General features: G+C 41.0%; 1 protein-coding gene across 1 annotated transcript in view; it reads right to left on the reverse strand.

The window, feature by feature from the left end:
• Positions 1–7,175: 7,175 nt before the first annotated feature.
• SLC35D3 (solute carrier family 35 member D3) overlaps positions 7,176–13,567 on the reverse strand; it is a 53,560-nt gene continuing 47,168 nt past the window's right edge. Inside the window, exon 2 of the mRNA XM_075864301.1 lies at positions 7,176–8,095. Within this exon, the coding sequence (XP_075720416.1) occupies positions 7,272–8,095 (824 nt within the window). The 3' untranslated portion in view covers positions 7,176–7,271. The remainder of the gene's footprint in view (positions 8,096–13,567) is intronic.

Genomic DNA, 13,567 nt, shown 5'->3' on the forward strand with positions numbered 1-13,567 from the left:
AATGGAGGTTGTCAATCAGCCAGCGGTCATTACTAAGGCTGTGATAATAAAGTTTAAAAAGATACAAGCACATAGAAAAAATATTTTATTGAAATAAAAAAACACAACCCTCATTAACCATTTTATTGGGAATAAAACAACGCTGTCATTGAAATTGTCCTCGTATCTGAAGTCCAACAACCGAACCTGTAAAAAAACACAAACACACAAAAATAATCAGTAACACAAAGAAGCAAAATTATTATTCTTACCTTTCCTGGGTCCAGCGCTGGAGCCGCAATGTTAGCGAGATGAGCCCTGTATCTAATCCAATCATGTGTGATACTGTCTGCTGGGCCCTGTATCTAATCGTATCATGTGTGATACTGTCTGCTGGGCCAATGCATCTAATCCTATCATGTGTGATACTGTCTGCTCAGCCACTGTATCTAATCCTATCATGTGTGATACTGTCTGCTGAGCCAATGTATCTAATCCTATCCATAGTTTATAGGGTCGTAGTGCTATAGATATGCTATGCTGTCTCCTATACACACATTTTTTTTGGGCGGACACATATGTAGTGGGGCTATTTCCCCTGACATTTTAACCCCTGAGGGTATGTTCACACGGCAGCGTCCATTACGGCTGAAATTACGGTCCTGTTTTCAGGAGAAAACAGCTCCGTAATTTCAGCAGTAAAGGCATGTGCAGGCGTCTTTCGCTGCGTCCATTACGGACGTAATTGGAGCTGTTTTTCTATGGAGTCCATGGAAAACGGCTCCATTTACGTCTGAAAAAGTGACAGGCACTTCTTTGACGCGGGCAAAAAATGACCGTCGGCACAGAACATCATAAGACCCATTCACATGAATGGGCAGATGTTTGCCAACGCTTTTGAGACGCATTTTCGGACGTAATTCAATGCTAAAACGCCCGAATTACGTCCGTAAATACGGTGTGTGAACCCAGCCTTAGTGACGCCCCGGCTGCTAGTGCTGCATTGTTGGGTCCCTTAGGAGACCCAGCGATGCAGCTGAAAGCTGCGGACCGTCAGCCATGAGGAGTTTGCGGGGGGGCGCAATACGAACTTTTGCATCAGGGCCCATGAGCCTTTAGCTACGCCCCTGATGCTGCCATATTAAGGCCGTTAGAAATGGGCCTTATCTGGAGTTCACAAATACTTATTTTTTATCTTGGGGGCCTTTTCTCAAATATATTGCTTCAGAAGTTTGTCATCCTGCAGAAGAGCCTGAAAATGTGGCTGCCAGACATCACCCCATTGTCTATCTAAAAACTATGTGTGATCCCTATATGTAATTACAGTAGTTGTCTTTTTCTGCATCAATTTCTAATACAGACTTTGATGCAGGAATAGGAATCATAATGTGATCTTCCTGGAAAATGCCAATTATATTAGTCTTCCTTACAATAAAATAGGGAATGATCCTGCAAGACAATAGTACTTTCAAAACCACACCCCTAGGTGGAGCACTCCAGTGATCATTGGATATCAGAGACTGAGCACTAAACTACTGGACAAAGGGAATTGGCAGTGAAATATAATAATCGGGGATAAACCACAGGACGCCAGATGTTGGACAATGGAACTAGTAGGCCTAAGGGACCATGATACTAAATCACTAAACATTCATTAAAGAATAAGGCGCTTAACCATTGGTATATACAGGATGGGACACTAAACCATTTAACTAGGCTTAGTAGGTATAATACTTTTATTTTGGGGTTCAAACACTTTTTACTTTTATTTTTTTTAGCATTGCACAAGTCGCACATAGCCTTAAATTAAAGAACTATGGACACCATACAGTCATGTTTTGCAAATATTTAATGTGAAAGAATGCATATATCCTTATATGCTAAAATGTACTTTAGTCTTTTACTGTCTGTTGATCTAAAATATATATTACATTTATGTCCTTGTATGCAATTTTATTAGATTTGTACATAAGGTTTGGAAATCAACATTCATATTTGTCATCTTTCTGGTCTCAGACCGTGTTTAAGAACATCTATACTTCAGTTTTTACCAATAAATATAGGTTTACACATTTGATTTATCTTCACATAATTCAATACATTTACTGGAACTCCATGGTACAAACAATAAATAGTATTTATCATTTTTTACAATTTAAGAAAGTACACATTTTACAAGGCTTCAATCATTTGTAGTGCAGCAATGCATCATAGTTCAGCGCACAATAGTCACTTGGGTGGTTTTTAACAATATATTATTTTGCACACTTCGTAAAATGCATGTCAATGATTTCATGACACTATGGTCATTCCTTCCAAATAAGAGAAAATGAGTATTCAAACGTGTCTTCACTGCAGTATAGTCTTGTGCATAGACAAAGACCTCTATTTTTTATGTGTAAGGAATAAGTGCAATTTTCTATAATTATGTTTGTAGAAGAAAATCTGCATGACTTTTAAAGAAAATATCTTTCTAGAAACATAGGTCATGATCATCACGTAGATTCATCTAGTATGTTCATTATTTGCGTCAGATAGTTAACAAGAATATTGTCTGCTTTGAATCTTATCTAAACTGAACTTAACTTAAAAAGAAAAAGAACAAAACCTTTGCTAGAGAGAACTCATATACTTAACTGCCTGACATTATAAGGCTGGGTTCCGACGTAGCGTAAACTCTGCAGAATTTCCGCAACGGAATTCTGTGTGGAAATTTCACAGCATTTACAGTAGCAGCAAAGTAAATTATATTTAGAAAATCTCATGCCCATGCTGTGGAAAAAAAATGCAGCGTAAACGTTGATAAATTGTACTGCGGTGCAGAAATTGAATCTGCAGCATGTCAATTTATGCTGCGTTTTCGTAGCTTTTCTGTCGCAGGTTTTCCCCATTGAATTCAATGGGGATGCAACACCCGCAACAGAGAGTCAAGTGTTGCGACTTTTGCGGCGGAATCGCCAGAATTCCCTGCCCAGAATTCCCTGCTTCTTCTCCAGTCCAGCCTCTTGGGATGACGTTTCATGATTGGCTGCAGTGGTCACATGGCCAGCAACGTCATCTTAGTAGGCCGACTATGCACAGAAGAGAGAGTGGGGTTCAAAACTTTTATTTTTTCAGCGCTGCTTTCCGCAGCGGAAATTCTGCCTGAAAAATGGACGGAATGTGCGGGTTCCGGGTTCTAGTTTTTACGCAGCGTATCCGACTAGTGGGAATCCGGCCTAAGGCCAAATGCACACGAACGTGCTTTTGCAGCCGCAATTCCCCCGAAAATCCACAGGTGAACTGAGGTCCCATTCATTTCTATGGGCCCATGCACACGACCGTGGTTTCCACGGTCCGTGCATTGCCGCAGGCTCATTGAAATGTGCACGGCCCATGATTTGTGGGTGGCACACGGGTGACACTCCGCGGTCGTCTGACCCGAAAATCACGGCCGTGCACATGGCTACAGTCGTGTGCATGAGGCCTATGGTGCAGGTTTAAACAAGCTGCATTAGCACTGCATCTATTGTTCCTGGTGGAAAAATGACTGATTGCATGATCACTGTCTTACCAGTGACAGAAGGGAGCTAGACCCAGCACAGTCCTAATAGTAAAATTGTCGCTGTAGCTGGGTTTATTTCCCCTGTAACTACAGATATAGTGTAACAGTACATTGTTCAAATAAAAATTGTTAAGAACAAAATAATAATTGAGAAATAAAAAATAGTAAACATCGCCACCATCGCTCAATGCTGTAGTGTTAGCCCCTGATTTAGTTACATTAGACAGGACATGCTATGCATTAAATACGGCAGATGATGGTGAATACAAATATAAAATCTAATTTAGGGTGGCATTATGTAATTAAGCTACAGCTTAAAGGGAGTCTGTCCGCAGGTTTTAGGCTAACAAACGGCTGGCACCGCTAGCTAGCGATAGGGTAAACTAAGATGTACATATCAGTGAGGTGGATCATAGTGCTTACATTCAGGTAAAAAAATACTTTTATTCCTCCGTGCGACATATGCTTTAATAATAAAGTATATTTATTTAATATTTTAGAAACTAAAAGCCTAAGGCCCTCTTTACACAGAGTTTTTGGGCTGCGTCTGAATCAGTGCCAAAAAAGGCCAAAATCGCCCCCATTGATTGTTGGCCACTTGCAGGGAAAAAAAGCGGCATGTCAGTTTCTGCCTCTGACCTCCCTTATACAAGAATTTAATAAAGCAAAAACCATGTATAAAAAGATTCAAAAAATAAATCCCTTTTGGTCACAGATAAAAGCACTGCAATAATCATGTTGCTAGTTCAACAAATAAAAAAGCAACAGCCATTAAATATACGTGTATTAAAAATGCCAAAAAGGCCAAAACTACCTCAGGCTTAAATGGTTAACATCTATTGTTGGCTATGCACATTTTAGAACATAAGATCAAAGGACTGTCATCAATTTAAATTCCCAATATTTCATATCTGATTGGTCATGAGCAGTTTATCTAGGGATTAATGACCCAGAGCAAGAATACATTTGTCAAGAGTTTTCTGATGGTCAAGTAATGGATTCTCTCAATTACATTTTGATGCACATAAATCACGTATTCTGTATGGGGGAACAGCAACTGGATCACATACATGTTACATGCAGCATGCTTTGGACCCGTGGTAGGCTAATGCAGCACAAATGTTACTTTTTTTTTTGTCTAGATTTACAGCCCAGAACAGATAATCCCATAAATAGGTACTTTAGCAGATTACTAATTCATTCCTCATTTCCTTTACCGTACGTGTGTAGTGTTGTGTTTAGTGTAAATTCAATTATGAATGTCGTTGATATTACCCATTTAGTAAAAGAATGAAATTAAAGGGTTAGTTAGTTCATTCCTCATCAATGAAGGGGTCTTGCAGGGAGCAACTTGCTTACTCATTATGTGCAGGTTATGTATTGTGTGAGTGCTTGTTTGCCTGCAGTATTAAAAACGAGGGGAGGTCTTGCAGCTAGGAGCCCCTGCATCCAGTTGTAGTATACAATGAAACCTTGGTGATTGCGTTCTGCAAGAAAACTAAGAATTATAGAGCACCCTTTAGTGGCACCGCTGTAAGTACTGCTTGACACCCACCACACTTCTAACCGCTTGCAGGAGGTGCTGTGCCCCAATCTAATTTTCATCACATTTTCAACTTCCTTACATGCTAACGCTGTAGACTGCACCCCATGTACTCACCACTCATGAAAATGTGTTTAAGACCAAACTGGAATTGGCCCCCTCCCTCTTTGTTGCATGGACTGTCTCTCTAATATGTATAACACTGGTACTGTTTCTAATCAATAGGCTTTCGTAACCTCCATTCTTTTCAATGGATATTCTGCATTCCTTGAGAACATGAGCTGTTTAGCTCTTGGCTGTTTTTTTTCAAGCTAATATAGAGGGGTCATTGATGGGGGATTATCTTCTATTACAGTAGGTCAACATTGTCGAATAGTCCTTTCTATCTACCTGTCACAACAGCTTTGTAATGCTGCTGACATCCTGCACTTTGCACAAAACCGAAAACTCCAGAAAGTATGATTATTAATCAGTGGATTCTCTTAACTCTGGGCAGAAATTCAGTTTTTGCCTGGAGCTAGCTCTTCCCGCCGTTCCAGTCTAGTCAAGTCTTAATTGCCTGGCATCTGGGACTGTGGATTGCTCTAATGTTCTCCTGCCAAGCTGTGGATCATGACCACAATGTACCAGTATTATGAGCCATCCTAGGACCTTCTTAGAAAACTTGTTCTCTAAGGCCCCATGCACACGACAGCAAAAAACCTCCGCAGAAACGGAGCCATTCACTTTCATTGAACACTGACACCTTTCCGTAGCACTAAGGAAGGGTGTCAGTGCCATGGAACTGTTCCGGGAATTATGGAACATGTCCGTTCTTTCGCATTTTGCGGGCCGTGCTCCCATACTTTGTATGGGAGCACGGCCCGAAAATGCAGCTGTCAGTCAGCGGCCGGCCGTGCCCGCAATCGCGGGCCGTGATTGCGGGCACGGTCGTGTGCATGGGGCCTTATACTGATCCATTGGCTTATGACAATGCTACCTAGTAGACATTTAGCAGAGGCAGTGAATAGAAGAATGCCAAGAATTCAAGTAAATAGGTGTTGAATGGCAAAAAAATCTGCATTCTGAGATTTTGGCTATAGTATATAGAAGGGGTATGACCATAGCGGGTGCAAATGTTATAGTTGCACTTGGTCCCTGGTTCCCCAAGCGGCCTAATTGCCTCTCTGTGACATAAGAAAACGGCAATGCTATAGATAATATGCAATATATATATATATATATATATATATATATATATATATATATATATAAAAACATGTATATATATTTATTATTTTTATTTTATTATTATCATTTATTTTTTATGTAAGCAGCAAATTTTTTATCTTTTTCTACCAAATGTTTTACCCATTCTAAGAAATGAATAGACTATATCACTAATAGGACATTATGCTCTCATTTCTATTTATTAACACTATTTCCATGTATAAAAAACATGATTGTTAATTGTTAATTTTGATATGCACATGATGCAAGGTATCTATAAACTGAGAAAATAATACTTCTTACTGCTAAAAACATTACATCTCCCTCTCTCTCTGTCCATTTATATATATATATATATATATATATATATATATATATATATATATATATATGTTTAACGCAGGCCTATGGAACTGAAGCACAATCAAAACTTCATACTCAGTAAATAAATTAAACGTTTAAATTAGGAAAATAATAGGTGAATTCTCAAATGTCTGCTCTATGCTCTTTCTCGTGAGGCTAATCATAATTGATTGCATTTCATTTAGCGGATAGCTCATGGAATGCCCCATTTGTTGTGTAAACACAGAATTGGTATAATAAATGTTTCTTACTTGCATGGCATTTAGCCGTGAATGTAAATAAGTATTCTCTGGTTAAATTTCCTGTTCCACATATTACTTAGAAGACACATACACATCGTTTCTAATTCAGTCTTAGCAGGAAGACAGTAATAATGTATCGATGATATGTAGGGCTGATAAAAATGCAAATATAACACCCTCTGGAAGAGAGATGGAAGTTATCTGTGTTTAAACAAACAATATATGCATATATATATATATATATATATATATATATATATATATATATATATATATATATATATATTTGTGTTTTACTGAAAGTCTGCCAACTTTTCGGCAGAATATCTCTCTTGTGATTGAATATAAAATCTAAGTTCCTTCATTACCATAATGTATCTAAATTTTTTTGCTAAGGACTAGGAAGTTCCTCATTTTCTATAAGATAATCCTTCTTTAAAAATCGAGTACCCCTGACCATCCTCCATACTCCAAGATATGCATCTTTTAATGGACTCCTATTATCTTCATCAGAAGTCTTAGTAGGGCCATGTGATTGTAAAACTGCAGCCAATGTGCTTCCTTTCTTTTCTTCAGTGGGATTCTCAGTCTCACCCACTGACTTTTCTGGCGCCTGCCCTTCAGAACTATTGTCCTGTAAAATTTCTTCCATTACAAAAGGTGGGGGCTGCCCATCCTGAGCCTCCTTTTCATCCTTCATTGCTTCCTTTTCCAAATCTTCATAGTTGATCTGTCTCCTAGTCTCAAAATATTTGGCCACACAGTAGATAATGGACCCAAATGTGTTGACAACCACACCAGCAATGAAAAGGGACGTGGGAGCCACATCATTAAAGGCAAGCATGCCTACTGTAATGGTGGCAATGCTCTTCACAACTCCGACAAAACTTGTTGTGACAGCTGAATTTATATATGTACAATGTAGTGTGGTGAAATTCATGGCACAACCAATCAGTGTACATGCAATGAAAGTGAAAACCATGACTGGGTCTTGCCACCCTGGGAAGGACCATGCGTTGATCATGTCCATACTGGCAAAGGAGCATATTATGAGCAGAGGAGTTGCAGTAATGGCAATGATATACTGTGCAGTAAGAGGTCCATGGTCACTATCTATACTAGTCTTTTGTATAATTACAAGATACGCAGAATGAACTAACACAGCCAGCACTCCAGTTATGTATCCTATAGGTTCTCCATTCAGGTCACCAGCTCCTGTTTGGAATATAAGATAAAAACATTTAGTTCAAACAGAAACTGAGCATATATGTATTTAGGAACAATACATACTTAAAGGGATTTTCAAAGTTATTTTAAAAATTGGCAATGGTAGGAGGGATGCAAAAAAAAAAAAAGAGCCATTGCTCAACTCAGCTCGACAGATACGTGTCGTTCCGTCTTGTTTCTGTCCCCCCCCCCCCCCGCTGTGTATCATGTGTATACCCACGTGATCACTGCAGCCAATCACTGAGACAGTGGGTATACGAAACAGGATCGCTGAGGCCAGTGCTTGGCTGCAGCGTTGATGTGGGTATACAGGTATGTCAGTACACAGTAGCGAGGAGGAACGGAGTGGCGGCGCGGGAACGACGTGAATCTGTGAGGTAAGTAATGGCTCTTTTTTTATTTTTTTTTGCATCCCTTCTACATTGGCCACTTTTTTAAATAACTCGAAAAAACCCTTTAACAATGAATAATGCAAGTAAGACAAAGTAAAAATTATTTTGGTTTCTAGCAGGTTTAATAAAGTTTATATAATAAAAAGGGATATTAAACACATATACACAGTACATTTAACTGCTCTCCATTAAAAAGTACCTTCAGTGATCCACTTAAAAACCTTTTAGGGTATGCATCTCAGTGTGTAAATTCCATTTTCTAGACGTTCTCCTCACCCTCTCCAAGATGAATATTTCCCTCCCAAATCAGCAAGCTACCCTATCTTCTACCTGGATTTACCATTACATAATCTAGTATATTTGCTCAACTTGCCACCTAAAAAGAGGGCAGGTGGTCCTCCAGGCTTCTTCATATACTTGATGCCTCATAGCATGTCACTACAAAAAGTTGTATTAAAGTGCACCTCTCTAGAATATGTGACATTCACTGACTATAATTTCTTACTGCCACACTCAATAACCATCTTGACTCATTGTAAGCTGTTTGGGAACCCTGGGACTACTTTTGGATACAGTGGAACCCTTAGCCATTATGGGCCTGACCACCGCCTATCTAAAACTGGATCACTCAACCCTACCTTACTCTGCTTTCCTTTCCCTCCTTCCTCCTTTTGTTTCTGCGTCCTGTCATGGTCTTGTCTCATATTTGGTTATTATACAGAATACTTTATTTATATAACTTAAGTAGTACTCTAATGAAGCACCGATTTACACTCATGTTGCTTTGATATTCACCATTTCATTGCCACTATTTATCTTGCACAGTTTTGGTCACTTATATGATGGTACACTGCTTACATCTATTGTGCTACTTGCTATTAGACAAATGCGAAATATTTTGTCTTGACTTTTTTTATTTATTGTTATTTTTGAGAAATCTTTTCATTTAGAATTGCAGTTTAAAAACAATTTCAGGTTTTTAATCTAGAATTAAAAAAGCGCTGTACATTAGCTTCGTTCACATCATTAATTTCCATATGCGAACAACTAGAAGACTTCAATTACTGTAGCCTTTCACGTCCTCCTGCCTAAACGAGAGATATAGCGTAAGAGTAAGTGAGAGAGATAGAAAGTTAAAGCTAAAATAACTAAACAGGAAAGTTCTCTCTCTCTCGCTGTCAAAAGACGGCACGTAAAATAACAGCATCGTCAAAGAAGTGCAGGACACTTCTTGGGACGTAATTTGAGCCGTTTTCATTGACTTCAATGAAGAACAGCTCCAAATTACGGCCGTAATTGACGCCTCGCAAAACGCGAGTACGAGCAATTACGTCTGAAGTGCAGGAGCTGTTTTCTCCTGAAAACAGCTCCGTAATTTCAGCCGTAATTGTCGATATCTTGTGCACATACCCTAAGAGTTCTTGCATATGCCCTTTGGTCTCATCTATGCCCCAGCAACCTTTCAGAGACTGATGGAACTTTGCCAGGGGAGGCTGAAATTTTAATGTCTACCTATCTACGTAGACAACATCATCATATTTTTGGACATCTTCCATGAGCATCTGAAGAGACTAGACTTGGTTTAGACCCAGTTGGAAGAGCACGTACTAAGTCTTAGCCCAGTAAATACCATCTGTCAGGGAAAACATTGAGTACCTGTGACTTGGGGTGACTAAGGAAGGAGTCAAGTCCATGGATTCGAAGAGGAAAGCTATATAGCAGTGACCTGAACCCAAAAATCTAACCAAACTCTGGGCCTTCCTGAACGTGGTCAGATACTACAGGCAGTACATAAAGGACTTTGCCAAGGCAACTGTACCCCATACACTCTCTTAAATCATGCCACCCCAGGAGCAACAAAAATTAAGCCCATTATGTGGGGAGTTGTGGCATATCAAGCCTTACGACAACTAAAAACAGTGTTGGCTTGTGCCTCCATCCTAACTTTTGCTGATTACATCAAGCCATTTGCCCGCTATACAGTTCGAAGTTTCACGGAGCTTGGGGCAATTCTGAGAAGTTTGCTGACATCTTATTGTGGGCAGAGTTCATACTGTAGATCAACAACAATCCCCTAGTACAATCCCCAGACCAGACTGGGTGCCTTTGAGCAGTAGTGGATGGCCAGGCTCAGTAAGTTAGAGTACGAGGTTTGGTACCGCCCGGCCCATAGCAATGGGAATCCTGACGCCTTATCTTGAAACCCAGTAGTATTAGCCAGTGGTTCCACTGATGAAGAGTGAGAGGTTAGCAGAAGTCCCCTACTTCATGCTGATTGCTAAAATGGTGGTGTAGGCCTAAAATAGTTTGGGAAATGCTCCTCCAGAATGCAGAGCCAACAGCATTCCCAGCGGGGGAGTGGACCACCGAAGAGTATAGAAGTAAACAGCAGCAAGATGAACAGGTCAATAGGACGAAGAAATGGCTCATTGATGGGTGAAAACCCAGCCACAGAGAAAGAGAGAAGCTCATGCTCACAGGAAGGTGATTGCTCCAACAGTGAAACCAGTTGGCCCTCCTGGTAGAAATGCTGTACCAATGGGTGAAATTACTGACCGAAGTGGGCCTTACTTTGCAGATTGTTCTCCCAGAGTAGGAGGTGAGTAGGGTGATAAAATGAATGCATGAGAAAATGGGGCACTACAGGCCTTTGAAAACACTTGCTTGGGTACTGCGATTTTATTACCATTATTAACTGCAGAAAACAGTACAAGAGGTCTGCCGAAGTTGTTGAAGTTGTAATCTGGGCCAAGAAGGGGAACAGCAGGCCCGATAGGACATATCCAAACTTTCTATCCTCCGTTGCTGGTGTTAGTTGACTAACTGACACTAGAAGAGTTCTTACAAGGCCACAAATATTTGCTAAGTATTGATAAGGAAATCTTAGTTTTGGTTTGGCTATTTTCTGTAGTAAAATGTACTCTGTATAATGTAGATTTTTATGTGCACAGAGTGTTCTTGGCTGCTGGAGACTAGAGCATGCAAACGTCTCCCCCCCCCCCCCCCCCCCCCCCACTCTCCTGTCTCTTATCACACTGCTGCTGAGGCACTAAGCATCCCAGCAAGACTTTATGATATACAGTGTAACTTAGTATGATGGTTACATAAGTACATAGTTAGTAAGGATGAAAAAGAAAAACATATTAACTTTAACCAAGCTTAGAAAAACTCTGTTTTATGTAACTATAAACAATGTGCTCCGTGGTTGGCTCACTAATACTGCAGTCTCAGTGTTTCTAATATATTCTGAGATGAGCCTCTCTGTACTTCTGTCCCTCCCTCTTGGTTCCACCACGGGCTCTCCGGTATTGGCAATAAAGGACACCATTATCTGGTTCAATCCCTTCATCTTCATTGTTACTGTCTGCATTTTCCTTTGTATGACTGACTACAGTCTACAAACACCTCCTTCATATGGTGTGTTACAGCCGCTGTAACCAGTGCCACCCGTAATGTGGTGAATAAGCATTGTCAGCAAGGACGGCTCCAGGTTTAAGCGTGCCCTTGGGAGATACAGACTTAGCGGGCCCCATTGCAGGAGAACTCACGTTGGCAGTAAAGTGCCACACAGCCCCCTCCCAGGTAGTGCCACACAGCCCCACCTTCCAGGTAGTGTCAGACAGCTACTAGCACTCTGCCTGGGAGTCTGCAGCCTAGTAAATTTCATAACATTCAATAGTTTCTGCGTCCTAAGGACACCGATTCTATTGAATGTGGCATCGCTACATAGTGGCCACTGGGCAGGGGGGCCGTAACAGCGGCCGGCACGGGCCTCCTCATGACGCGGGACCCATAGCGGCTGCTACAGAGGTAGTTACGCCGCCTCCTAGACAGGGGCTTCCTCTAGAAGTAGAATCTCCGGCAAGAGTGTCGGCAGCGCTCTGGCCAGGGATTCCACTTCTGGACGACCCATGACGGCAACGGCAGCACCTGACAGGCGAGTGGGCCCCCCCCCCCCCGAGGGGCAGTGAGTACCGGCACTTGCTCGAGTTCGCCAGGTGCTGACGCTGGCCCTGATTGTCACTCACAACCTTGTTGGCATCAGTGGCCATAATCCTAGACTTTCACCAACTCCTATTTGTGCCAGATATATCTCCCAAGCCTCCTTTTCTGCGTGCAATTCAGGCAGGGACCTCCACCTGCTTGTGGAGTAATGATCTCTCAGAGATCTATGCCAACTTTCATTTAGAGAGTAAAGTAGACAGTTGCACTGAAATACTAACCAAAAGGAGAGTTACTAATTTAACATATGGAGGCAATGTTAGTACATTATGGGACTGTAGTACTCACTGACATCTCAAGAACGCCCGAGACCGCTTGCCAAAACACAGCCTGGAGAGACGTTACTGCCTGTCCTAGACAGCCACAGTGTGTGAGGGACATCCCAACCACAGACTTTGCAACCAAGTTAGTGAGACACAAAGACAAATAATTAAAAGGGAAAGTAAAAAAAGATCACCTGTGAGAGAAAGATCGGCATTGTCGCTTGTAAGCCAGACCCAGAAGTAGGAGGAGAGACTGGTAAGAAATCTCACATGTGGGCGCTTAAAGAGGCTCTGTCACCACATTATAAGTGCCCTATCTCCTACATAAGGAGATGGGCGCTATAATGTAGGTGACAGTAATGCTTTTTATTTAAAAAAAACGATCTGTTTTCACCACTTTATTAGTGATTTTAGATTTATGCTAATGAGTTGCTTAATGCCCAAGTGGGCGTGTTTTTACTTCAGACCAAGTGGGCGTTGTACAGGGCAGTGTATGACGCTGACCAATCAGCGTCATGCACTCCTCTCCATTCATTTACTCAGCACATAGGGATCTTTTTAGATCGCTGTGTGCTGTCTTATACTAACACATTAACGATACTGAAGTGTTTAGACAGTGAATAGACATTCCACGGGATGCACTTCATTACTCTGTCTGTGGTAGTTACAGCAGAGGAAGCGTAATCTCGTTGTAACTTGTCATTTACCGCGTAATCTCGCGAGATTACGCTTCCTCTGCTGTAACTACCCCAGACAGAGTAACGAAGTGCAGACATTGTGAATAGACATCCCGTGGAATGTCT

Source organism: Rhinoderma darwinii, chromosome 4 (genome assembly GCF_050947455.1).
Source record: "Rhinoderma darwinii isolate aRhiDar2 chromosome 4, aRhiDar2.hap1, whole genome shotgun sequence".
Taxonomy (NCBI): domain Eukaryota; kingdom Metazoa; phylum Chordata; class Amphibia; order Anura; family Rhinodermatidae; genus Rhinoderma; species Rhinoderma darwinii.